At 52.2% G+C, this 25,202-nt stretch overlaps 9 protein-coding genes across 9 annotated transcripts; 4 read left to right on the top strand and 5 right to left on the bottom strand.

The window, feature by feature from the left end:
* Positions 1-97: 97 nt before the first annotated feature.
* Positions 98-831, top strand: M431DRAFT_75208 (hypothetical protein; the record flags this gene model as incomplete). Its single annotated transcript, XM_024922315.1, has 3 exons — positions 98-159; positions 251-394; positions 510-831. The coding sequence occupies 3 exons, from the start codon at positions 98-100 to the stop codon at positions 829-831; spliced, it is 528 nt and encodes a 175-aa protein (XP_024779442.1).
* Positions 832-2,365: 1,534 nt separating this feature from the next.
* On the bottom strand, positions 2,366-4,793 carry M431DRAFT_74001 (hypothetical protein; the record flags this gene model as incomplete). Its single annotated transcript, XM_024922180.1, has 2 exons — positions 2,366-3,403; positions 3,528-4,793. 2 exons carry the CDS (start codon positions 4,791-4,793, stop codon positions 2,366-2,368), a joined length of 2,304 nt encoding a protein of 767 aa, XP_024779441.1.
* A 2,863-nt stretch (positions 4,794-7,656) lies between these two features.
* M431DRAFT_504721 (hypothetical protein) lies at positions 7,657-9,767 on the bottom strand. Its single transcript, XM_024918513.1, has 5 exons — positions 9,563-9,767; positions 9,052-9,452; positions 8,776-8,896; positions 8,376-8,526; positions 7,657-8,291 (listed from the first exon to the last, which is right to left on the bottom strand). Exons 2-5 carry the CDS (start codon positions 9,272-9,274, stop codon positions 8,139-8,141), a joined length of 648 nt encoding a protein of 215 aa, XP_024779440.1. The 5' UTR covers positions 9,275-9,452; positions 9,563-9,767; the 3' UTR covers positions 7,657-8,138.
* A 330-nt stretch (positions 9,768-10,097) lies between these two features.
* M431DRAFT_491371 (hypothetical protein) lies at positions 10,098-10,394 on the bottom strand (the record flags this gene model as incomplete). The annotated part of the gene is made up of 1 exon (XM_024916902.1): positions 10,098-10,394. The coding sequence occupies one exon, from the start codon at positions 10,392-10,394 to the stop codon at positions 10,098-10,100; it is 297 nt and encodes a 98-aa protein (XP_024779439.1).
* On the bottom strand, positions 10,155-11,337 carry M431DRAFT_314164 (hypothetical protein). Its single transcript, XM_024914248.1, has 3 exons — positions 11,300-11,337; positions 10,765-11,250; positions 10,155-10,663 (listed from the first exon to the last, which is right to left on the bottom strand). The coding sequence occupies exons 2-3, from the start codon at positions 11,163-11,165 to the stop codon at positions 10,534-10,536; spliced, it is 531 nt and encodes a 176-aa protein (XP_024779438.1). The 5' UTR covers positions 11,166-11,250; positions 11,300-11,337; the 3' UTR covers positions 10,155-10,533.
* Positions 11,338-13,441: 2,104 nt separating this feature from the next.
* On the top strand, positions 13,442-15,698 carry M431DRAFT_313868 (hypothetical protein). The gene has a single exon (XM_024914247.1). The coding sequence runs from the start codon at positions 13,823-13,825 to the stop codon at positions 15,350-15,352; it is 1,530 nt and encodes a 509-aa protein (XP_024779437.1). The 5' UTR covers positions 13,442-13,822; the 3' UTR covers positions 15,353-15,698.
* A 786-nt stretch (positions 15,699-16,484) lies between these two features.
* On the bottom strand, positions 16,485-18,844 carry M431DRAFT_74868 (hypothetical protein; the record flags this gene model as incomplete). The annotated part of the gene is made up of 3 exons (XM_024922278.1): positions 16,485-17,517; positions 17,595-17,991; positions 18,079-18,844. The coding sequence occupies 3 exons, from the start codon at positions 18,842-18,844 to the stop codon at positions 16,485-16,487; spliced, it is 2,196 nt and encodes a 731-aa protein (XP_024779436.1).
* Positions 18,845-21,059: 2,215 nt separating this feature from the next.
* M431DRAFT_491368 (hypothetical protein) lies at positions 21,060-22,374 on the top strand (the record flags this gene model as incomplete). The annotated part of the gene is made up of 2 exons (XM_024916901.1): positions 21,060-21,797; positions 21,877-22,374. The coding sequence occupies 2 exons, from the start codon at positions 21,060-21,062 to the stop codon at positions 22,372-22,374; spliced, it is 1,236 nt and encodes a 411-aa protein (XP_024779435.1).
* A 2,453-nt stretch (positions 22,375-24,827) lies between these two features.
* Positions 24,828-25,105, top strand: M431DRAFT_135493 (hypothetical protein; the record flags this gene model as incomplete). The annotated part of the gene is made up of 1 exon (XM_024912532.1): positions 24,828-25,105. A coding segment is annotated over exon 1 (180 nt), but the record flags the coding sequence as incomplete, so codon positions are not given.
* Positions 25,106-25,202: the final 97 nt, after the last annotated feature.

Genomic DNA, 25,202 nt, shown 5'->3' with positions numbered 1-25,202 from the left:
CTTCTTCTTCCTTTGCGTTACAGATGATTGACTGTGGCTCAACTATCTTGATAACCCTATCGCATCTGATGCCAGATACAGCAAATACTTCAAAGCCATGCATCACTTCGTCGCCATTATCCTCGCTACAAGCCCTCTCGCCTTGGCGCATCACTCAATGTAGGTTCTCTTAGTACTAAATTAATTCTGCTTTGGCAATGTACAAATCCAAAAGATCACGGACTAACGAAATATGCATTGTCTTTTGCAGAACTGCGACTCGCCACTTCTCAAGACCCGTCCAGCCTACAGCATTCGCCGATGATCCTGCCCTGAATACTCCGAGACCACTCGTTATTCTCACGCCAAGCGAGTCGGACCTAGATGATGTTGAAAACATATCGAGTTCATCACCGTAAGCTACCAACTGTCCCCCTTTCTTATTTGCCGTCATGTGAACCTTGAAGAAGACATGTCTTTTGTTTATCCCTTATCTTATATTGGATCTCGTTTTAACCATAAGCTACCAGGACTGTCGAGGCCACCACTATTCCTTTTGAAGATATTGATCCTGTTCTATTCATACCATCCACTGCGTCCATATTGCATTCACCTCCCTCTTCTACATCATCATCAGCCTCCTCCACGCCATTCCCATCATCTACAACAACCGCACTGGCAAACCACCCAGAGAAACGACTCGCCTCATCCAGTTCTCCCTCCCTCACCACAATAACAGGAACTCGCACCACAACATCATCATCTACGTCGAATCCAGCCTCAGTGCCAACAGCCTTTGCCAACGCCGCCGTCGGTCTCATCGCCATTGTAGGCCTCGCCATGGCATTATGAGCATACATGGTACCGCCAATTCACATAATTCATTTCTACAACCTTTTATTCTCCTTCTCCAACAGCAGACACGAAGCCAGTTCTAAACAGAGACTAAAAGGAGAAATACGAGAACAAGGAGAGGGCAAACCTTGCTATTACATTTAGGCCAAGACAAACCTAAATGTTTTGTATCTAGACGCAGGCAACCAGTTTTCTTCATAAACCAATAGAGAGGAGAGTCTGTTTCCTCAGACCCGATGACTGACTTTTTTTTTTTTGGTATTATTCTTGAATCCTATCGTACAAATTGAACAGTTTTGCAGCAACATCGTACTACGCTGTCTCGCATCAAATGCCATAGGCAATCCAGCCCTGAAAACAACCCTCCGAAAATACGGACTCAAGAAATTGAAAGTTTAGAAAAAAAAAAAAAAGATCAAAAAATCTCATTGTGCAACCATTTTTGCCAAATTCGCATCCCATTTAAATGCCCTTGGGTCGTTCGCCCATCATTTTGCTTTTTCAATCTCTCGTATTTTCCTCACTTTTTTTTCTGGGCAGCCCATCCCGTCATTTGTCTAGCAAAAAATGATAATAATAATAAAAAAGATCGTAACGGAAGCCCTTTGCGTTTCTCATCAATAGCATGGTAGCTGGAGCAAACTTGAACTAATGCTCAGGAGTGTGAAAACAGGAACAACCCTTTTTCATAAAGCCTTCCGAGATCCCAGCAGGTGCAAGACTAGGTATGCCTTTCCAATCCAAGTCCTGCGCGTGAATAATATCGTCTCCTGAGCCCCAGAAGTGTGTGAAATCTCATCCACTCTCTACCGAAAACCGTGTCAGAGTAATCATGGTTGCCCAGCCAAGAGGAAAAGACCTCCATATTAACACAAGGTCTCCAATGCCAGCGCCCTCAAGCACTGGCTCTATTTCCTACTCTCAAACTTTTTTTTTCCCTTTTCCTCTTCTCCTATGTCTTTCCCATTTTGTCATTCTTTTTTTTCTTCATTCTTCTTCTTTTTCTCAGAAAGGAAATCCCAAACCAGAGTGCCAAACGCTTTTGCTGCGTTACAGGTTCCGGACCCAAAATAAAAACACAAATCTCCAGGGGTATCTTTCTCCCCCTTTTTTGGTTGTGCCCTCCTAGAGTAGCGAAACGCCCCGTCTCCGTCGTCTGTCGCCTTCATCTGCGCATAGGTAGACAATCAAAGGGCAAAGAAATGAATCTTACAAAGCCAAAAATCCTTAAATAATTCACAGTTTGTTGCAACGCTTTTTGTTTTGCCGTTTCCCTTGCCGCGCCTTAGCCAAGAATAGCTAGGCAGAACTGTGACGAAAGAAAAATGAAAAGGTTAAAATGCGTTTTCACTTGAACCGGCCAAGGAATCGCCATGACAAGCTTTCTGAGCTGTCCGGCCAAACCACAAGAAACAGATATGCAGGAAGCGCCTTCAAGGCTATTCGCCCAGACACCACAGACGAGAGAAACCCCCAAATGGCCAGGAGTCAGTACCGCTGCTGCATGACCAGCTAAGGATCAAAGATTCCCCTACACTGATTGCTCGTTGTGTACCCCGTTAGGCAACGTGCTGTCAACGGGCTTCTCGGCATGTCCATTCACGGCAACTGGGCCGTTAGTCTTGGCCAGGCCATCGAGCTGAAGAGCACCTGAGGGAGCAAAGTCGGGCACATCTGCCGACAGCTGACTGACGCCATTGACATGGCCGTTTGCTAGACCGTTGAGTCCCTGGCCGATGAGAGCATCATCAGGCAGCTGCTGAAACGGAATTTCAGCGTGGGCTGCATACGCAGGGGGTGACGCCATGCCGTATGGGACAGGCATTCCGTTAAACTGGGGTGGCATTTGCGAGGGTCGGTTCTTGAAAGTGAGGTGGGCGGGTCCGTGGTTTCGAGCAAACTCATCCCGATCCTCAAGAGGCAACACAAAGCTTTCCCACGCCTGGCTTCGTCGCACGCGTTCGATGTCATCTTCACCAACAGCGAGGTCGAGTTCGGTGGAGATCTCGCAAACAGCACGGACCATGGCGATATCGGCAGACAGCTCTCGCACACGCTTGAAGGAGGCAATGAAGTGCAAGGGCACAAAACCTTGCGAGTCCATTCGCGCGCGGAGATATACGTCCTTGCACAAGTTCTCGATGGAGAAGTAGTACTCGACCTGGCTCTTCAGTACTGGCACCAACATGTTGTCCCAGTAGGGCTGAGGCTGGAAGGGCATGGCCGTCATCGGCGTGATGGGATACTCGTAGGGCCCAAACTGAGTTTGAACCTGAGGAATGCGTGCTGATCCATTAGGCAGAGACATGCGATGGAAGTTTTGGCCGTTGTTGCGGCCGCCTCTGCCACCCCTTTGAGATGGCATGAACATCTGACCATGGCCACCTTGCCTGGGTGGTGGGCTGTAGGGGCCTTGGGCTCGTCCGCCCATGGCGCCCGATGCAGAGAAGCTGGATGCAGTGTGCTGATGCTGGTGCTGGGTGTTGACAGGATGATGTCCGCCACGGCCGCGGTATGCACCTCGTGGTCTATCATTGCGGTTCTCCGTTCGCTCACGGACAGCATGGCCCTGCTCCTTAAAACACGAGTGTTAGCACATCATTCCAGAAAAATGGCGGTGAGGTTGGTATGGGAGTGTCCTCTTCCACCACCCCTTTCTCAGCTGCAATTGCATTCATCAAGATATTACTTACAGTTGAGTTTGATGTGGCATCCTTGTTCTTCTCGCTACCAGCGTGGTTCGCGGCTTTCCTTTGCTCACGTGCATTTGACATGTCTGTCGATGAACGCTTAGCTTGAGGCGCTGGCGCACCGCGGTTCGGGCCGTTGGCACCATCACGAGGGCGCTCCTTGTTGCCGCCGTTGCTGTTACCGCTGTTGGTGTTCTCACTGGGCTTGCCCTGGCTGGCGACGGGTGCGGTGCCCTTGTCACTGGCGTGGGATGGTGTAGCCCTTGAGCTATTTGCGTTTCTAGCTCCACCTCGAGGCTTGGAGTTACGCATCTGAGGAAGCTGCGTTTCAAAGTTGACGCTCGGCACGTAATCCATAGTCACCCATTTTCCCTTTTGTCTCGGCTTTGACTGGGATCCGTCCTCTGAGGCGTCCTTCTCAGACTTCTCGGCGGGCTTCTTCTTGTCCTCTTGGATGGCCGTCTCTGGAGTAGGCCAGGCCGTAGTATCGGCGACCGAAGGGGGCATATTGCCAGCATCTTTGTCCGCTACTCTTGAACCACGGCTGGCATTTCTCTCGGATCGAGGGGCATCGACCGATTTGCGAGGGGGCTTGACGCCATTTGGTATGCTATCGCGCTGGGCAGCAGCTGGGACACCGTTCTCAGCCACCTTGGCGGATACCTCAGGCTTTGGTGAACCATTGGTTGTCTGCTCTGCAGAGCCGGCAGATGGCTTGGTCTTTGCCTGAGCTTCCGCTCGCTGCCGCCAGATATTGACAGATGGAATGGGCGCCTCAAACAGTTCGACTTTGGGAACCTCTTTTTCAGACTCCTGGTCCTTGTCTGTTGCTGATTGCTCGTTGGCTTGCTTTTCTGCAGCCTTTGACTTCTTAGACTTCCGCGGCCTTCTGGAATCTTGTTCGTCGACCGATCGCGTGGTCGTACTCGAAGACCTCGTGCCTTTGTCGCCTCGTCGCCAAGGGCGATCTAATCTGCCAGACTCGTCATCCCGTACGGGCTCGCGGCGCGTCTCCTGGACTTCCTCTGATCGGGTCTCAACCTCCAAACCAGTATTGCTGACAGCATCCTGCTTCTCCGTGCTGGCGGAAGAATCGGCGCTTCGAACGGCACCATTGGATTCGGTCGCATTTTCGGCGTCCGCGGTAGACTTGGGCGCGGCTGCGGGTGGCTGGGAGTCCTGGACGGGCTGCCCAGGCAAGGCATTTGATGGCACGGTGCCCTGGCCCTTGGCGGCCTGCGCATAAGAAAAAGCTGAAGCGGTTGCCATTTTTGATGGAACCGTAAGAGGGAGTGGTGAAGAAGAAGAGAAAGAAATGATGCGGCAGCGAAGCTGATGTCTTTGATAAACACTAAAGGCGTGATATCCCGGTACAAGGTTTCAAGTCGCACCTCGCAGTGGCAAGTATAAAGTTATCTCTCGAGGTGGAAAGTTCCAGAGAAATTTCTTTGGCGTATGGGAAAACGCTAAAGAGGCACCAGACACGGAGATCCTGCTAGAGGGCCGAGAGGCAGTCGATTTCTTTCTCTTGGAATGCTTCTCGGGAGGAGAAGCGAGTGCGTAGAATCCGTAGCTGTAAAGCGGGACGGTCGTCTCTCGAGCCCAGGCAAAGGGATCAAGATCACGTCGGTAGGTGGCGGAGGGGCCCGAAAACTATTAACCGGTCGAAAACGCAAAGGCGGCCGGTCGGCAAAAGGCGCCTCAAGGCGGTGGCTGTCGCACACTCAGAGCCTCCAGGCGTCGCACGTACACGTACGGGTGGAAGGACAGAGAAGCAGGCCGAGCAACAAGTCAGCCAGGTCAGGTAAAGGGAGAGGTGACAACAGGCTGCCGGATTGAGGGTCGAAGGTGACCGGGGTGCAGGAGGAAATAACTGTTGCGCAGTGGCACGCGGGCAATGCAGGGCGGAAGAAGGAAAAGATGAAGGAGAAAACCAGCTGCGCTCCTCGACAGGTCACAGCGCAGCCTGTCAGGAAACGGTCAAACAAATGCCAGCCGGCGCGGCAATTCTTGAGAATTGACTGGTCAAGGTGGTGGTGAAAAAGATGAAGAGGGCACAAAGGGCAAACGAAAGAGGCAAGTTGATAATTTTGCTTTGTGTGCCAGAATAATAAAAAACTTTTTTTTTTTTTTGGTTCCCCTCTCTTCCTAGACGATAGGGCGCCTAGACGGGTTTGGCGGGTTTGGCGGGTTTTTTGGGGCCCAGGACAGCGTCCTGAAAGCGGAGCGGCTGGGCGGCTTAGTTACAGCGGTCCCCAGCGAGCGAATTGGCGCTGGATTACGGAGTGCAGTTGGCCCCCAGCGGGCCTATGGAAGCACGCTCTTACAGCGCTGCTGGTCCCAAACTAGTAGGTAAGAAGGTTGGTAGGGCGGGTTTCCAGGGCCTTGTGCCTGTGAGAACGGGGGTGAGAGGAAGGGTAAAAAAATGGAAGCCCAGGGTTTAGATAATATTGAATAATAAAAATAAAAGTAAAAATAAAGACAAAAAAAAGCCCTTGCTCGTGAAGCTGATGCACTCAATTCGATTTGCCCGGCCGAGGGCACAACTGCTGGGGCTTCCGCGGCCCACACTTGGATAATGGAAAATCGTTCGCTGCAGGTGGAGTGATTGAAAATGCGCGAATATGGCTTGTAAGCCGAATGTCGGGTCGAGTCGGTGTCTGGTGTTTGAGAGAGGCAGCCCGAGCGTTGCTCAAGTCGAGTCGGTGGCTTTTTCAAGTACCGGACTGCCGGAGAAATATAAATACTCAATAGGATACTCGGTATTACAGTATAGAAGCTTAGTAGTAGGTGGCGGGTAAGCAGTTTAAGGCTCTGTTTGCCGTCTTGTTCATGGCCCTTGTTTCGTTTCCATGCCGCTCTGCTTCGTTGCTTTTGTTCGGATACGAACTACAGCAGGCCTGGCAGCGAATAGCGAATAGCAATTGCAGAGCCGGCGGCGGCGTGAGACATGCACATTTAGTGCGGAGTCATTCAAAACCTGTGTGCGGCCCTGATTTGTCCATGTACATGTGCAAACAAGGTGCGTAAGGTTGTACCTAAGGCAGAGATCCTGTGGTGCGGCGCCAGCATTTTGGGGCACTTCAGCCCCCCGGAATGCGTTGTCAGGATGCGATCCGCCGCTATAATTATCGAGCATCCTATTGGCAGCCCGGCAGCGAGGCTTCGTCCTTGCGGCCGTGCATAATCACTGGCCTTGTCCTGCTTTTTCTCATTTCGCTTCGTGATCAGCAGGCTGCGTGCCGGGAGATCGGCCGCGTTGTCGTGACTTGCTGCGTCGCGCCGCGCTTTATCACTTATCCTCTATCATTTATCGCCCTTATCGACAAGCGATATCCGCGGTAAAGGATCCGTGGGCAACATTTTTTTGTGCCTGCGCCGAGTGTCACTGGCGATGAGGGGAGCTCTCCCAGTTTAGTAGTATCTACTTGTAAATCTCTCATGTACGAGTAACCCACGGCAGAGGGTAGCGGGATTTTGCACGTAGTACCCAAAGGAGAAGAGTTGGTGACATGGAAATGTATTTTGTCGCAAATACTCCGCAGTTGTGGTGCTACTGGCTGGTAAGAGTCATCGTCATCTTTGCCGAGGCCTCTCTGTCTCAGTCCAGCCCGCCCTTGCGAGTACTACATAGCAGCTGCAGCACCAGAGAAAACGCAACTGGAGAGCACTTTCGTATTCCGCGCCGAGCACTTCGTATACCCGATACATAGTAATCACCCGCTTGCTACCTAGTAGGCATTTACGGCCAAATGGGTACCGGAAATGCTTCTCCGGATGCCATTGTTTGCTTTTGGACTCTGGTGGCTTGAAATGGGCTGCGCAGCGCAAAGTAGCGCTACCTCCAAGGGTATACCGGAGGTACGGCGTTTCGGAGTACCCTGCAATACCGCACCAGCGTTACCCGTGACAATGCAAATCTCTGCTGGTTTTTATTGCTCACTTGGACAAAGTGCAAATCCTTTGTTCTAGATTCTATGAGATTTGCTCCGGATCGTCTTTATTCAAAACTACCACGATACTAGTAGGTAGTACCTACCTTAGTGAATTAGTACCTGGCAGGCTCCAAGCATGATGATCACCATGAGCTCATCAATAGGGTAGATGTTGGTGGTACGGAGCACAGAGACCTGTCGACCTTCAAAAGAGCCAATCAGACTCGTCCTTTTCCCCGATTAATATATGTCAACAACCCCTGGCATGGCAGGTGACCTCTTGCCCGCTCTGCATTTCCCAGTCTATGCTTGTGTTTCCGGCACGTGGATGAGATGTGCCGTGTCTGTTAGTTAATATCCGGAGAGATTGTGCATTAGCACCGCGCAAAGGTCGCTGGTTGATTATGCATAAGGATGGATGGGGAGCTTCGGCAATAACTGATAGACACGCTTCTGAGAGACATGTTTTTGAGTGGATTCATTCCTATCGCTACACGAGACTGCAACCCAGATGCCAGATATTGCCGAAGTGCTTCGAAACTCCAGGCTTCACATAATACATATATATCCACAATACATTACAAAACAAAAGCCATACTCAAAAGATCATCAGGTGTCAAGCTTGAGTACTAGTGGGGAGATTCTGCTTGCTGATCCGTCTTGTCCAAGACTCCAAGACTCACCCCGAAAGCCATGCAGTGGCCTGTCTTGCGCCGAAAGAAGTAGCCAAGCGCAATCCTGTTTGACCCATTGGGAAATAACTGACAAGATACCAAAGCAATGCGGCGAGTTGAACAAGGGCAGCAAAGAGGGTGAGGATAGTGCTATGAAGCTTCGTCATGTTAGCAGGCTTTGTTTCTGATTACGCGGCAGCACCTCCTCCTCCTCCCTCATGTCTCACGGGGCCTTGACATACCTTGATAGAGAACACCAACGTCAATGCGATGGAGCCAAAGTAGGCAGCGGTAAATGGGAGTCTCGGGGCCGAGAAGAGGTGGTAGACGTAGTTCATTGGCCCCATAATGGCAGCAAAGGACGCCAGGAAGAGCGCCGAACCGACTGTCCATCTAAGTGGGGGATTAGCGCTGCGCAGTTACATGGGTAGTTGGTCTCGGCAAGTAGAAACGCATGCAGGTAATCGATGCAATACCGTCTACCGAGAATTCCGGCTAGGCATATATTGCGTGCATGCATGTCTGGATAGGTGTGATAGGTGTTAAGGCTGGATTGTTGGGGAAGAAGGGGGTCAGGGCAGTGATGAAAAGGGTGTGTGAAGAGCTCTGCAAGAAGAGGCAACGACGTCATTAAAGACTTACAGAATCACAAATTTGCGTGGTCTCAGAGAAAGGACAGGGAACAGGGTGAAGCAGATGACGAAGCAGGCAGCGGCAGCCAGATTGCAAAAGGCAAATACCAGCATGCGGTCCCATCGACTTACTACACTCCATGTTAGCTACTTCCAGCCACGAGGCGTTGCATCTGCATCACATGCAGCATCCAAGGTGCGAGCTAGAGCTGCGAGATGCACATGTTTCGTCTGCAGGAGGGGGGGTCGCGATGAAGGCGATGGGACAATGTCCAGGTTGACTCACGCACAAACCAGCCTTCCTCCTCTTCACGCCGAGTGGGTGCCGGCAGTGGTGCTCCTGGACCTTCTGAGGTGGGAAGGACAGTGTACCCGCGATCCTGGAAAGGGTTCAGACTCTGCAGAGAGGACAGGAGGCCGGATGACTGCTGAGATGTGGTGATGGGCGCCTCCTGTCGCCGGCTCCAGCCCAGGGAGTTGATGGAGTCTCGAAAACTGCTGGAAGCCATGGTTATGTCGAGGATCCAATCGCCAAGCTTGACAGCAGCTGTGGGTGAGCACCCGATCGACGCGGCAGAGCTTCGAGGTAAAACGGAAACGGCCAAGGGAGAAGAGGAGGGGCGTCGCTTCTCGTAGTCAGCGATTGATAGATGACAGCTCTAAGAGCGTGGAAAGCTGCTAGCTCCACTGTGGACATGGTCAGTCGGGGGGCATGATCAGATATGTATAGAAGCGCAGGGTGTGGCTTAGAAGAAGGTCGAGGACGAGATGGAGGGATGGGGCAGAGAGAAGCCTACCAGCTTCGACTATCGCGGGCGACAGGCGGGCACGAGGCAACGGCCGCGTCGGGAGAGATGGCGACGGCGGCAAGAAAACGGGCGGCACGGGCTGGTGGGGGGCAGGTCGGAGACGTCGAAGCGATGGACGAGGTCGAAGATGGGGAATCTGGCAACGGGAACGAGATGTTTGACGGGTGGAGGTTCAGGCCAGATTCAAGGGGTGTGGGATAAGAATCGATACGTCGTTGGAGGGGGCCACATGATTGGCAGCACTGGGCCGGTGCTATTATGGGGTGGTAGCACCGCTGGGGTTCAGTGAACTTGAGCTCTAAAAAGGCCCTAAGAGGCCCCCCAAGGTGAGAGTGCCGCTGCTAGTGCCGCTCACCTTGGCAAGGATAAGACGATACGATAGCGATAAGCCGCACCAACGTCATCGCCAGTTCCAGTCGGTCCTTGTCCTGGTGCAACGGCGACTGCATGCGGGTAAGGTAGTATGGCAATGTGTGGGGGAGACATTCAGCATTCCGTGGGACCAGCACGCTTTGTTTCTGTTTTAAACACACTGACCGACTTTTGTTAACACGAATCGTGTTTGTGTGGTTGGGCGAGCCGATAGACGGTCTAAGTGAGTTGGTTGCAGCGCTGTTGCTCCGTATTCCGTTCTCCGTGTTCCGTGTACACCACACCCATTGCAATCCGTGCCTGACCTGACCTGACCTGATCTGCCTAGCTGCCTCTTCAGCTTCAGCTTAACCAACGCGTGTAGCATCGCCACGATATAGCGGAGCCTAGAGAATATATGAGAAAGGAGAAGAAGCAGGGCTTCCAGAGTCGTCATCGTCATCGCCATCGTGGCTGACCTCTGGAACCGGTGCCTTACATGACCGCGTGGCCAGAACGGTAGATGGTTCACGGAAGATTTGGAACGCATGACCATGAGAGACACTGCGATGGTTCATAACGCCCGGCGATGGGCAGCCCCTCCTAGGTTAATAGCGAGGATGGCGTTTATGTCTTAACGGAATCGAGTCACGCTCATCCTGGTTTCTCTGCCTCCCCCCCTCCCTCTTCGTAATAACGTGGGTGTGGTAACTGGATGAGAACGAGCCAACTATTTTTCTGCGCAAGTCAGAAGACGAAAAAGGCAGCAAAGATTTCTCGTACTGGAGATCCGGTATTTTTAGCTACCGGCATCGATTATAAAACGTGAGGCCGGGTACCTTGCTGCCGAGCTCTCGAGGAGAGATTTGGAATGATCCGTATTCTGCATCAATCGTGCATCCATCCGCGCTATCCCATCAGCTGCTTTTGTTTCTGATCTGCATCTCCTTGCTCTCAGACAAAGCACCACCACGACGGACTTTTGCATCCAGCTGCAGCCCATACCTACCTTTACATACCTACATAAGAGAGCCCGCACGGCCCGATTCGTCCGCCTCAGCCAACCGACAAGTAAATAAATACCAACGCCACCTCGCAAGCTTTCGTCCATCTCCAACGTACATACATGTATAAGCACTTGCATATGTGTATGCATGTACGAACACTTGAAGCGCAACAGCAACAACAACAGACAGTAGACACTGCTAAGCCATATCTGGGACACCACCGGTCGGTCCATCGAAAAGCGGCATCTAGAGCGACCCGAAGGAAGGGCTAGATATCGGGACTAACAGGCGTGATTCACTGCCTGCTTTGTCTGCCCTCTGGATCGTCATCAGCTAGGCTTCTCCATCGGGCATAATCCAGTCCTACGCCTCGTCCTCATTCGCCGACGACGTGGTTGCATGCGAGCAAGTAAGGCTGCAGGCGACAGAGTTTAAACAGGGACACGGGAAGAAAGGAACTTGGAAAACAATACAATAAAACCGCAAAGGGCGCTCCAGCGTCTTGACACCACCGCCGCGGCCTATCAGCTTATCGCGGGCACCACCACCAGCACCGGGCGCCACTTGGACAAGACTTGCTTTCTGCCCATCCACCACCCAACGGCCAGAAGACGCCAATAATACAGAGCGCTATTGCCGCTACTGCTCTTCCTTCAACCCAGCCCAGCCCAGGCAATATTCGATACGACACGACCATCGGCTTTTCAGCTCGCTGGGTCAGAAGAGATCACTAGAGACAGATCCGAGAAGTCGTGCGTCTTTGGCGTCTAGTCTATATGCACTAGCAGGGGGATTGCTAACCGCTGCAAAAGGCAAAAAGCGAAAAGATCTCACTATCCCACTCCCACTCCCCCTCCCCCACCAGACAGCGGGAGGATACCACCTCTGCGACGGAGTACAAGAGAGAGAAAAGGGCCAGAATTCCAATATTTGAGTGTCTCGTCCCACCGTCAAGCACCGGACCCTTTTTGATTCTTGTTCAACTTGTTTGCGTGCGTGCTCACTACTTACTTCACCACCTCACCCACCGTCTAGCCAACATACTCGTACATACTTGCGGCCACTCACATCAAGCGGCTGCTCAACACCACGCCACGCAACATCTCCTGCACAGCATAGAGGACGCATATACGCGCATATGTGCATTGCCTAAGTACTAAACTAGCCGCCCTATCCTGGCAATATTCCGATTTACCTGCGGCCAGCAAAACGTCTCGCCGTCATCTTTCTTCGTTGCTGTCCTCGACCATCACCGCTAGTGTCCGCGCGCCTCTCAGCCTCCGGCGCACCGAGTCGTCTCTCTCCCGTCTTTGTCGCTTTTGAGGGTTCTAGCCTCATCTACATCTATTTGGGGATTGTGGGCCGTCACAGCGACCCAGCAACAAGGTCTCGCCCTTTCGTCATTGTGCAACGCGGCACGCAGGGTTTGGCAGCCCGCTTACCAAACCAGACGCCGCCAAGGCCATCCTACCGCAGCTACGGAACATCGACAGACATATTACATGCATGCTTTATGAACAAATAGGCATAAAGCATTCAAGGATCTGTCAAAAAGGCCAAACGACGACCCCGTCTGTTGCCCGTGTATCGTGTCAAATACATACGATACACGCACGGTAATCCACCCGACTCTCTTCTGCCTGCTGCCACGTCTCAACTTACAGACAGGCAACTGACTACCTACCTCTACCTGATACAATACACCACTACCTTTGGTGAGTAGAAGCGACTCTGTGCCTCCATCTCCCTTGTTCTTGTTGCATCCCTCCCTCTCGATTCCCCCTCCCTCACCTTCTCCCCCGCGCAGGTGGCATTGCATCTAGACTCGCTGCAACGCCCCTCACGAGAGGGCAAGAAAGAAAGAAACAATCACACCCAAGCCCTGCACCCGCAGTGAGCAGATCGTCTTGGCCCATTATTCTTCCCCTCACCACCTCCCCATCCATTCATACTCGTACATGCCCTCTCAGCGAGTGCGCTTTGGACCCCCGACAAGCTAATAATAAAGCGCGCAGTGCAGTGCAGGGCTCGTCCATAGAGATTCATCCCATCTCGCGGCTCGCATCTTCGCTCATCAGCTCTCCACATCGTCATCGCATCCCGCGGTTTCTTTTCTGACGGATTCTTACTGCGCATATAGCGGATTCCCAAGCGCCCGTCACCGCCTGCACCCCAGTTACACGACAGCCCGCCATTTCCGCCCCTCCCATCGGCCGGCTGCTTGCACCCTGCCACTATTTTTTTTTTTTTTGTTTTACGCACCTAGCATTGCCGAGACGACTTCGGCCCTTGGGCTCACAAAAAGCAATCGTCTCCAAACCCCTCCGAACCTCGCATCTTGACAACCCTCAACCCTTCACCCACGCTTTGTGATCGCTTGATCGCCTCTCGCCTCTTTACTTTGCGATTCCAAAGTTTGCAACAATCGAGCATCTACTTCTGTAGCAACGCAAGGTCAACCGTGGCCTTTTTTTGAGTCAAGTTAGTCTCTCTTTTTGTCAGCCCCTCCTACGCACTTCGTCTTCCGGTCCCTCCATTTCTCTCGCCGACCGGTTGCGCCACGTCAGGCCAACAGGCTCCGTCGTTGCCGCCGGCTATTTGATCAGCATTTGTCTTGTCGCGCACAGCTGAGCAATCCTTTATTGCGCGCACATCACTGACTCTTTTCTCTCTATTGTCTCGCTATAGCCACAAACCGTTCCCCCTTCAGGCGGGACTTGCCGATCCTCGAAATCCCGAGGGCCGCTCCCCGGTTGCCCCGTTCAGCAATCACAAAGAGCTGTGAAAAAGCGCCTACAACCTCAAACAAGACAAATCAAAGCACTCTCGACTCATCGGCTGCCGACCGACTGCGAACCTCTTGAATCGATTGAAATTCCGACCTTCTGCAATGGCCCAACACGGCTTCACCCAGTTTGGGTCTGGCCCGACCGGCGGCCACATCGACCCCAACGATCTGGCCATGTCGGGCGGATACTCCCCGTCCTTTGCCAACAACAACTTCAACACAAACTCCAACACAAACGGCTTCTCAAGTGGCTCTGCCGTCTTCGGCGATGACGAGCTACTAGATGGCCTCCCTTCTGATGGACAGTCTGGCCTTCATGGCCAGGGCCAAGATTTCCACGGCATGAACATGGGTTACCAGAACACCTTTCAGTCACACCGCGGTTCTGGTATCCAAATCGACCCATCGCAGATCAACGGCTACTCCAGTACCCCAGATGGTGACCCCATTCAGAGCCCATATGCTTACAATGCACACTACCGCGCTCTCGGTAACCCTCTTCAGTCGCCATTGTCCTACTCTCAATCTCCCTTAGCCGCCGCCGATATGGCAGACGGAAACGATCCCAACTTCCTCAACGCCAAGGCGAGAGCCCGCATGTCCCAGCAGATGCAAAGAAAAGCCTCCAACACCAGGAGTCCGATGACCCCCAAGACCAACAGCATGCACAGCATTCCCATCGGCCAAGACTCTCCTGGCTTTGGCCCTCAGTCTCTACGGAATGACAAGTCACCATCTGGTCACTGGCTCAACACCCCCAACGGGAGCATCCCCGCCTCCTTCAATTCAGGCTTTTCCTCTCCCATGCAACCAGGCATGGTGCAAATTAACGAAGTCATGATGAAGGGAGGTACCTCGATGCCTGCCAAGCTTGGCGTGGGAAATGCCATGTCTACCCAAGAGATGAAGCGGAAGCGCCGTCGCGAGTCGCACAATCTCGTTGAGCGCCGCCGCCGTGACAACATCAACGAGAGAATCCAGGATCTCAGCAGACTCGTTCCCACGCACAGATTGGAAGATGAGAAGATTCGCAAGCTGATTTCCAATGGCACGCCCTTGTCGCCCACCCTCACTGGTGTTTCAAGCGCTACCTCTGGTTTGGCCGGGCCTGGTGCCCGGAGAGCTGCGGGCGCTGGAGCTGGAAACATTACAACCGGCCTGCCTATTGAAGACAAAGACAAAGGCCCAAACAAGGGTGACATTCTCAACGGCGCCGTCAGCTGGACGCGGGATCTGATGTGGATGCTGCATCTTAAGCTGCAGCAGCAGGAAGAGCTGATCAACCACATTGCCGAATTGGGCGGCACAATACCCTTTGAGCAAACCGATGATGAGCGCCGGATGCAATCTGAGCTCATGGATGCCATTTCCCGAAACGACTCGGGATCGTTTACCTACACACGCACCTCTGGTTCAGGCCTTCGCGTGCCTCACCACACTGACTATCGCGGCGAACCCACCAATGGCATGAGCGGCAACCTTGACTCTGTTGGCATCACTCCGGAGGGAAGTGGTAATGGCGGACTACCCGGCGATCTCGCAGATGCCGCGCAATTCTGGCATGACCCCGATGATGATGCCAATCTCAACTTCAAGGAAGAGGATGAATATGATATGGATCTCACCCAGTAGCTGCCTTACGGGTATTTTCACATGCGAATATTCATGTTGGGGATTTTCATCTTTTGGTCGACTTATCTTGTCTGCCTATTCGCACAACCCTCTATTCCTATCCACTCTCCTTCCATTTTCGGTTCTTATCATTCTGGGTCTTCTTTCTTCTGGTTTTTCTCTATGTGTGATTTCGCATCTTTTTGCGGCCCATCTGACGATGTTTTGCTAGAGATCTAGCAGTAATCATCTAGAAGAGGAAATATGTGTGGCTCTGACATACCAAGAGGAACATGTCCGAGTGCCCGTACTGGCGGCGTTCTAGGTGTCAACTATTACATCGGCAGGGCCTCGTCTTTTTGGAGTGATAGGGTGTGTCCTACTGGCATCGGCATTGGGCATGGCTTTTAAATAGGGATGGGTCATGTTTTTCATTTCGTCTTTCATCTCTCTCGGTTCTTCTTATTTCATATACTACTGCATGACAGCACAAAGAGACTTTGCGTCTCTCCTGCTTGCCCCCCCCCCCCCCCCGTTTCTCATACACACAGAGAGAGACTCCATGCCTCTCTTTGGCTTGGTCTCTTTCCACCCATCGATTTCCTTTTACAGCTGTCAAGCGCTTTACTGATACTACAACCCGTTATGAGATATGCATTTGCTGGTTTGCTTGGTCTTGGTCAGGGACAATACAGAGGGCTCTCATAGTGTGAGATGCTCTACGACTGGTATGGTTTTCTCTTGTTTTTTTCTCATTTATCTGTGGTTTCTTTCCCTTTATTAGGTAGCAGTCTCGGCTTCGGCCTCTCTCTGTGGGATAATGGGACTTTGTTATCGCTGCTGATACACAGCTATTTGCTTTACGCTTCTTCTCTTCGTTTTTTTCTGATCTTGTGTTGGCTTTCTGGAGGATTACACTTTTATATCCGTGTACTTAATTTTAACCTATCGACATCTCTTATATCCTGTGGCTCCTTTGCTTTTTCATATTATTTCAGATACCACTTATGACCAATAAACAGCCGAGATGAATCTTTGCTATTAAAACAGTGCCTTGAGTTTAATACGTATGATTAATTACTAGGGTGATGGTAGCTACGGCAGCGTCTTGAGTGACAGAGTTTTATCAATTATCAGTCATCACCATCTCTATTCACCAGTGTCTTGTACATAGTAGATACTCCCTCATGGCCGTCAACAAGGCCCAGGCCTCTTTGCGCTTCATGTCCTCCTGCAGAGCGATCCGCTCAAGGGCACATCGCCCATCGAAATACTTACACATGTTCTGCCACGCCGACCGCAGCTTCTCGTCCTTGAAGCGCCGCGCAATAGCAGAGAGATAGCGAGACTCTTTACCCGCCGCCTTCTTGGGGTCGAGGATGATGTGCGGCGTGAGGCCGACGAGGTGCGGCGCATCATTGAGGGACGGGTTTGCCGTCGCAACGGGGACGACCTTGCGGGCGTGAGCAGTGGCCTTGTCGGCGGCTTCTCGGTGAGCTTTCATGGCAATGCGCTCGAGACGGGCCATTTCGGCCGAGTGCTCGGCTGCGGAGAGGGTGGATGGGTTGGGGACGTTTGGGGGTGCTTGGGCCTGAGCCTGAGGCTGCGGCTGCTGCGATTGCTGCGGCTGCTGCGATTGCTGCGGCTGGGTCTGTTGCGGCGGAGGCGGCGGCGTGAGTGAGGAGCTGGTGGATTGCGCGTCGACGTTGCTGTTGCTCTGGGTGGTGTGGGTGCTGGTAGCATCGGCCCAGTCGGTTGAGGAGGTGGCGAGACCGCCGAGTTCTTCCGCTTCGATCTCGTAGTCGACCTCGTATAGGATCTCCGGCCATACAACAACGTAGCCGAATGTGCAGAGCTGAGTGACCCAGCCCCCGCGCATCAACCAGGCCAGCATGCGGAGATACAGCGGCCGGTGAGCTTTACTAGGCGAGATGTGCTTGTAGGGCCGGGGAAGCACGGAGAGCTCGGCAAGGAAAGTTGACAGAGGCGGAGCTAGGGGAAAGGCTCTCTGCCAGTCTTGGGCATCCTGTGGTAGCCTCTCCAAGTCACAGTTCGGAGAGACGATATAAACGTCTCGGGGGTGAAGGGGTGGAATGGCCATGGCACGGCGCCAGAAGATGAAGTGCTGGGCGTACTTCCGGACCTGATCTAGAGTGAGGAGGTTGCTCTGGCCAACTTGGTAGAAGCTTCAAGGGAACGCAGGCAAGTTAGCAAATGGAGCCAATGACGAGAGGGGATAAGATAGGAAGCAGGGAAGACTGACGACATTGTTGGCTTTGAGAGGCGCACAAACTCGATCATGGATTGAGTAGTGGGATCACGATCACTCTGTAGCTCAGAGACAATCTTCTTTTCGTCATCCATGAGCAAGAGTGCAAAGTTCTTGTCTAGGAATCCGGGCTCCTCAAGCGCATCCTGGCTCAAAAAAGCATTGGACGTTGTGAGCCAGAGGCCACGATGCCTCTCATCGTCTTCTGCCGGGAGATCCGAAACGAAAAAGGGCGCCGGAATCTGGACTGAGGGCGTCAGGATGCCGTCCACAGTATCGAGATGCAAAGTTGCAATCCTGTTTTGAGAGATGGCGTTGTAAATTTCACACATTGAAGCTGCCAGCGAAGAGTTTTGGATAAGTTCTTTCCACAGAACGCTCATCTTCTTCTCTATACAATTCAATGATTAGCTTTGTCTGTCTTTTGTCTGCCTGGGTGACGGCTTGGCGGCCTGTCCCTTGGGTGGGAAAAACTCACGATCTTCACGGGCCCTATCTTTTGCGAGCAGGATACGCTTGGATTCTTTCCATACAAACTCACTATGCTGCTGGCTGTACTGGTATGCTTTGTTGACCTTTTTCACAATATTAGAATACAGAGAGTCGATGAGCTCCTTGGTTTCGTGTTTCTTGGGATTGAGAAAGAAGACAAGATTGAACATGGTCATGGAGCTGCGCTTCTCTTCGTCTGCCTCATCCTTCTTGCCGTCTTTGGCCTTTTCTTTACATGGCTCTGTCTTGATTGTAGGTAAGGGGTTGGGCTCGTCTGGCGCGATGCCCTCGTCAGCATCCTTGTTGGCCTTTGCCTTGTTGGCCTTTTTTGTCTTCTTCCACTTCCCATTTTCAGGTACATGGATGGGGTAAGAGACACAGAGGAGCGGATCGAGAGAAAGCTGAAAGAGCTTCTTATGATAGGATCTGGCGGGAGTCAAGATGCCTGCAAGATCACGGGATGGAAAGCCGGCTACGTGCTCCCAGGGAACGACCTGGATTCCCGACTCGGTCATATAATGGTCATCACGAACGCCTTGGTTCTCGGCGAGATCGGGAGTAGCCTCGGCACCGCCAGGTTGTGACACTCGCTCAAAAAGGATATCCTCGATGTCTATGGTATCTGACTTCTCGAGGCCACTATAGAGGGCGGGTACTTGAGCAGGATAATGGAAGACAAAGGCAGGCCCATCGCGAGACCGGTTGATGACGAGCGCGACGGCGACAAAGTTTTCGTCGTTGACGCAAGACATGGCCGCAGATTCGAGGGACTAAGGCAAGGCGCCTTACATGATGCGATACACCCCCAACCAGCTTAGCCGTCACTATCCAGGAGAGACACGGTCAAGAGTCGGAATGTGTCTGCTCCGAGTCCCGGATTGCTTCTGCTTCGCTTGTGCGCCGGATCTCAGGCAGCCGCTGCTGTAAGCGATTCTCCCCGTGAGCGGACTGTGATTAGATTGAGATCTCCTCTTCGCAAGAGGCTATTTGCTTGTGCAAGGATAAGCAAGATAGCTTGGCTGGTTTTGCAGTTGAGGTTGATGAGAAGAGGTGAAGCTAAGCAGTTTGCGGTCGCTTGAGTGGCAGCAAGTAAGAGCTGTGCGGGATGAAGTCGCGTCTACCTTCATTTACTACTGGGTAAATATACATCGTGCGAGTACATAGTACTAAACTCCACTGGCCCTCAGCCTTCCCCCAAACTTAGTACCAACGACCCCAAGAGTGGCAAGGGATTGATTGATGCCCACGTCTTTGCGCTTGAGATTTAATAAATGATCCTGAATGTTCATCTAATCTTTGAAGGAGTAACAAGGTAGCAAACTGCAGAGCAAGAAGCCCTCTATTTTGTTGTTTCCGGGAGACAAACAATGAATATCTGTTAGGTGTACTTGCATGTAATTCCCCGGTGCGTTGGACGTACAGTTTGGGGATGTTTGGCGAGCTATTTCAGCTGATAGTGAATGCGGGGGCAGCAGTTGGAGAGAACCCGGCGCCTGAAATCATTCTTTGAATCTCCACCGCAAAAGGCCCCTGTATTTTTGTTCCTTCACATGCCAAACGACGATGCGGTGCTGCACGATATCGTGGGTTTAGCGCAACAGGCATTTTAATGGATTCTTCTAGATGCAGATTCCCAACAATTCCTGAATCCCAGTAAACTCCTAGTACCTAGAAAGTGGCATTTTCTCTATGTCTTTGAGGTGTAAAGATGTGGCATTTGCCCATACAAATTGCTGTGTAAGTTATGGTGTACGATGGGAGCACCAAAACTTGACGTCAGTGCCACGTACCTTTTTGGTAGACTCGTGCGTGTCCATTGATGGCCGAATCTGCAGTTGGGCGGTGAACAGATTTGGCCCCTACGAGTTGGAAAAGGGACCTCGAAAATTAGGAGGTGGCACCAAATAGACTAGCGCAGTCACGTTTTAAAAGCACGTGCAAAGTATACTTTGAGTAGAGTTTAGGTGCTGAAATGATCTAGTTGGGTGAAATATGAGCCAGACATAACTAAAAAGCGACCTTTTAGATACTTCATCTGAACTTTGACCCTGGCACGCTTTAACCGGGATGCGGAGGTGCTAATCTCATCAAGTTCTAGCATTAGCAGCAGTTGCCAGTGTCCCAACAAAATTTCGCATCTCGCGTGCCAACTACAGGCTGATGTTACCTTTGACGACAGCGACATCAACAGATATTGGACCCTGCAGGTTCGAGAGCAGCCCGGAGCGTCATCGCGCAGAGTACTTTGCATTTACACTGCGCCGCCGGTAATTCACAAGTACCAGCGCCATTGCAGAGGCCACTTTCAGCCCGTCGTTTGCCATTCGCCTCCCTCCCCCATCCCCTAATTTGGGCTTGTCTCGTGGCTTTGCTGTAGCCACCATCACATGGAAGCGTCCTACCCTTCCACAAGCGGCCCACACTATCCGACGCTCCTAAGTCTTTTCACACACAACAATTCGACGGCTTGGGAGGGCAACAGGTCGTGTGCGATTCTTCCAGCCTCACCCGCTTCCGTGCGCCTCCGTCATTCGCCCGTCCATTGAGAACACCCGAGCTTGGCATCCCGTCCTACGAACTACGAAGACGACAACTCGCTGAAGCAAGCACACGTCAACCGTCCTACTCTTGTACTACGAACCTGTTATCGCAATTACGACAACGCCCGCCATCTCCGAGCCTGCCAATAGTCGATGACAAGAGAGACAAACAAACCCCCCTTGATTTAAGCATTGAGCCAGTTTTGTCCACCAACCTTAAGCAAACGTCGCAAGCCCTCGGCCAACCCCCAGTAGAGACGCAAAGGCAATAAAAGAAGAGCAAGGAGCATTATATTACAGTCTCGCTGCGCGCGTGACCCTCCCACCATCTCTCTTCGACCCCATTTAACCTCTCTGGGTCTCCTCTTCGGCACAACTCCCACCAACTCTCATCAACTCCCGCTTTACCTCTCCTCTCTTGTTAGCCATGTCTCCAGCTGCCACAACCAAGGGCTCTGCCCACAGCCATGTCCGCTTCCTCCCCATTACCTACGACAGCAGTGATTCACAGGCTTCAGCTCAGAAGCTCATCTTGAGTCTGTTCCCTCAATGGGAGAGCGATGATTCCAATGTTGACTTCGTTCGCTTCACTGACGGCATTACCAACACGCTGCTCAAGGCTATCAACCGGTTGCCGGGCCTGTCCAAGGCTGACATTGACCGAGACGCCGTGCTGCTCCGTGCTTATGGAAACGGCACCGCGGTTATCATCGACCGAGAGCGCGAGGCAGCGAACCACGAGCTGCTGATGAAGCATGGCCTGGCCCCAGAACTGCTGGCCCGCTTTGCCAACGGCATGCTGTACCGATTCGTCCCTGGTACCGTTGCCCAACCCAAGGACCTCTCCGACCCTGCGTTGATCGCGGCTGTTGCTCGACTGCTGGCTCAGTGGCATGCCACGGTGCCGTGTCTGCCCGACTCGGCCATCAAGGGAGAGTCGACAGAGAACGGCAACTCCGATGGCCACGACAGCCACCGCAAGGCCATGATCGCCAAGGCAGCAGCGGGGAAGCCGATCCCCAACCTGTGGTCGACCATGCAGAAATGGATCCTGGCCCTACCGACCGACACGGAACAGCAGCGCGAGAGACAGGCCCTGCTGCAGCGTGAGCTGGAGGAAATGATTGAGAAGCTCAGCCAACGTCCCGGACTTGGACGGAACGGGGTATGTATCCGTTGACCCGCCGCCTTACATGATGCGTTGTAGAAGATCCCTTCTTTGTGCTAACCAGAAGAATGTATAGTTGGTTTTCGCCCACTGCGACCTGCTCAGTGCCAATATCATCATGCACAAGGAAGCCGGCCAGGAGCTCTCCGTGAGCTTCATCGATTACGAATACGCGACGCCCTCGCCGGCTGCGTTTGATATTGCCAATCATTTTGCCGAATGGGCAGGGTATGACTGTGACTATGCGGCCATGCCATCCCGGTCGCAGCGACATGCCTTTATTCGTGAATACATTGCGACATATGCAAAGCTCTCAAACAATGGCATGGACCTCGAAGAGGAGACTGACAAACTCGTACGCGAGGTAGATGTCTTCCGTGGGGTTCCTGGCTTCTATTGGGGTATCTGGGCCTTGATTCAGGCGACCATCTCGCACATTGACTTTGATTACGCCTCGTACGCCGAGTTGAGGCTGGGTGAATACTGGGCTTACAAGGCTGAGGAAGACGGTAGCCGTGCAGCGTCAGGTAAAGAGATACCGCTCCGAGAGAAGACGTGGTCCCGAAACGAATAGAAAGGGACAAGCCAAAATTAGAAAAAATACATGAAGGAAAAAGAAAAGGGAAGCAGGGGGATTCCGTGGGGTGTCACGGTTACAATGCCTTAGAGAGAAGCTGTCTGCCTATCTGTCATTGTGCAGCAACACAGCAACAGCAACGACGGCATTAGCCAATTGCTATCTCACAAATGTGGCGGTGACAACGAAGAGAGACTGCAATGAAACAGTCTTTCGTGGGGGGAGGGCGCAAAGACGGCGTTGGCGCTTGTTAGTGCTTTTTTATTATTCTTTTAATTATCCCGTCCTGCATTTGTCTAGATCTGGATTGGGGAGAACCTGGCTACGTCTTTGTAGGGACAGCCATTGGATTATCTATGAGTTAGAGTATCATGAATACGGGTGGGATGGGGAATGGCCTGACATGACAGCAAAAGAGAAGCAAAAAGACGAAACGAAGAAATGGCCATGCTTCCACTGAGCATGAGCTTGGTACTGCTACACTGTGCTATCTATCGTTCGCCTTGTTTCCCTTTCCCCTTTATTTTCTTACCTTGATGATTGTCTCATCATCTGTATCGCTCTTAGCATGCGATTTATTACGAGTTTTAATATTAGACGACGTTCGACGAAGGGCATAAGCCACAATCTTCTCTACCACTAGAACGTGAAGTGAAATAAAGACGCAAGCATGGGTTACCTCCCCGAGGAGATCAATCAAACTGCGTATACTCGATACAGGTAATACGAGTACAGTAGCAGCAGGCGACATACCTTACCTCGGCATCTTCTATTGGCAGTAGATGCGCACATACAAGAAAGAATAAGCAACCCCGATTCTTTCGAGGCCCTAAGAAGAAAGCGGACATACGGGCATGACGAGGCGCACGCAATTCCGGGGAGCCTTTTTTTGTCCCATGTAGCCTGACGTATGAGTATCAGGTCTCCGTCGTGGGGAGAAGGGAAATGATTGGGGGCGACGGCAACCTTTTACCCCCGCGTCATTTCGCACTCCAAAAGAGACCTGAGGATGAAGGGGGGATGCCGAAGGCGAAAGAGAAGAGACAAGGGGGGGCAGGCTTCTGTTTTCTTTGCTGATCGATCTTTGGTTGTGTGGAGAGATTGGCGGCAGTCAGCGGCTTGGATACGACAGCGCTGCTTTATGGGGAGGGGAGAAAAAAAGGATGGAGAAATGGAGCTTTTGTGGCCATTGTAAACCATGGATGGACAAGACAAGCAGCGGGTTAAGTGGCACTGTACTCGTGGTGGTACTGTACTTTGCAGATGGAAAGCACACACGGAGTGATTTTGGGGGTCCTTGTCCTGGTCCTGGCCCTTGTCGGGGAGGGATTCTCGCCTCCAAGGCCATGGACGGGGACGTTTGCCTGGTACTACCTTGACTGGGGCTACCTATCTCTCGTCTTGCATGTAAGGCATGTAATGGACATGTAATGTAATAGGACAGGACGCCAGTAGAAGTTGCTTGTTGCTTGACCTTGTATGTAAGATGATGACCTTGTATGCTGGCCAAGAGTCTGTAGATACGAACGAACGGCTGCTGCTGCCAAGTACAGCACTACGACCGAAGCAGGCTATCTGTACTGTATGTATATCGCACGGCGATTTCTTTGACAATCACTTGCCACCTTGTCAATGCCATGGATGTAGCTCCATACTCCATAAGGCGGGCTGGTCGGTATGCTTTCTGGGGAGGTAAGATGGCTCTTTTGGCTGGGATACTCCTTTCGGCAGTGATACGGGGTGCGCTCCGTGCAGCCCAACACCCCAACCAACATCAAGATGTTAGTACGGAGTAGCTGGCTGGCTGTATATACCTAACTGACAATATGATAGGATGCGATACGAGCAACAACGGCGATGGGAATATACAGTATGTAATGACATTAGACAGACCGGCAGAGATTAGACTGATAGCGACAGTGGCATTGCATGTACGCACATGCTTCGTACATGACATGCCCGTACGTACATACATGCCTCCGTACATGCGCGGTGGCTTGTTTTGAAAATGGGCGGCAGCCCGAATCAGACAGAGTTAGCATCCAAGCAGCATCTCATCGTCACTTTTTGAGAGCGGAATTATGGGGAAAAGCCCTCGAGCAGAAGCGGGTACAGGAATTAGTTAGTTAGGCTTGGGGTGAGAGAGGAAGGGATGGGATGGGCGTCAAATGGTGTGTGAGTGAGTGTCTGTGTCTGTGTGTGTCCGTCCAGTGCTTTTTGGCATTTCCATCCATCTCAGCCAACCAGCGGCGGGCGAGTGGCTCGAGAGTTGTCTGTCTTGTCTGACGCAGCGCTGCTATGGCACTGGCATGGTATAACGAGCTTGCTTTATGGCCTTTTAATTCTCTCTCTGTCTCTGTTTTTCTCACTCTCTCATCCACACTCACAGTCACACAAGCACGCTCTCTCTCGCCGGTCTCTTTTTTCCCTTGTTTATTTTGATTTGCTAGGCTCTTGGGCTGGAATTTCCTGATTGGGGGTGGAGTAGGCCCGGCACAAGTGTTTTAGCGTGGAGAAGGGTTTTGGCCTGAGCGTTGGAGCTAGCCCGATGGGGAAACGATGGAGAAGGGAGGTAGGGGCCTGCTTGTGGCGAAAAAGGAACGGGACGAGTCGGCGTTGTCTTGGGGGACGTGCAAGTACCGGTACAAGGCGTGTGCGCTGTGTGTGTAAGAGTGGGTGCGTGTGTGTGCGTGGATGCGGCTTGTCTGGCTTGGAAATGTGCCGCGGGCTAAACGGCGCTACACGACGTGATGTTCGAGAATGGCGGAGGCGGCTCCTTGTTTTGGTTGACGGGGGTGGTCCTGTGTCCTTGTGTAAGAGCACGG

This window comes from Trichoderma harzianum, assembly GCF_003025095.1.
Source record: "Trichoderma harzianum CBS 226.95 unplaced genomic scaffold M431scaffold_2, whole genome shotgun sequence".
NCBI classification, from domain to species: Eukaryota; Fungi; Ascomycota; class Sordariomycetes; order Hypocreales; family Hypocreaceae; genus Trichoderma; species Trichoderma harzianum.
Note: the sequence above shows the minus strand (reverse complement) of the source record. Positions and strands in the feature narration are given on the sequence as shown.

Coding starts and splice junctions, on each gene's coding strand:
- M431DRAFT_314164 (XM_024914248.1), bottom strand. CDS start 11,165: ATGGACCGACCGGTGGTGTCCCAGATATGGCTTAGCAGTGTCTACTGT. Junction 10,664..10,764: donor CTCGAGAGCTCGGCAGCAAG/GTACCCGGCCTC, acceptor TGACTTGCGCAG/AAAAATAGTTGGCTCGTTCT.
- M431DRAFT_313868 (XM_024914247.1), top strand. CDS start 13,823: ATGGCCCAACACGGCTTCACCCAGTTTGGGTCTGGCCCGACCGGCGGC.
- M431DRAFT_504721 (XM_024918513.1), bottom strand. CDS start 9,274: ATGGCTTCCAGCAGTTTTCGAGACTCCATCAACTCCCTGGGCTGGAGC. Junction 8,897..9,051: donor GGAGGAAGGCTGGTTTGTGC/GTGAGTCAACCT, acceptor CATGGAGTGTAG/TAAGTCGATGGGACCGCATG. Junction 8,292..8,375: donor CGTTGGTGTTCTCTATCAAG/GTATGTCAAGGC, acceptor AACATGACGAAG/CTTCATAGCACTATCCTCAC.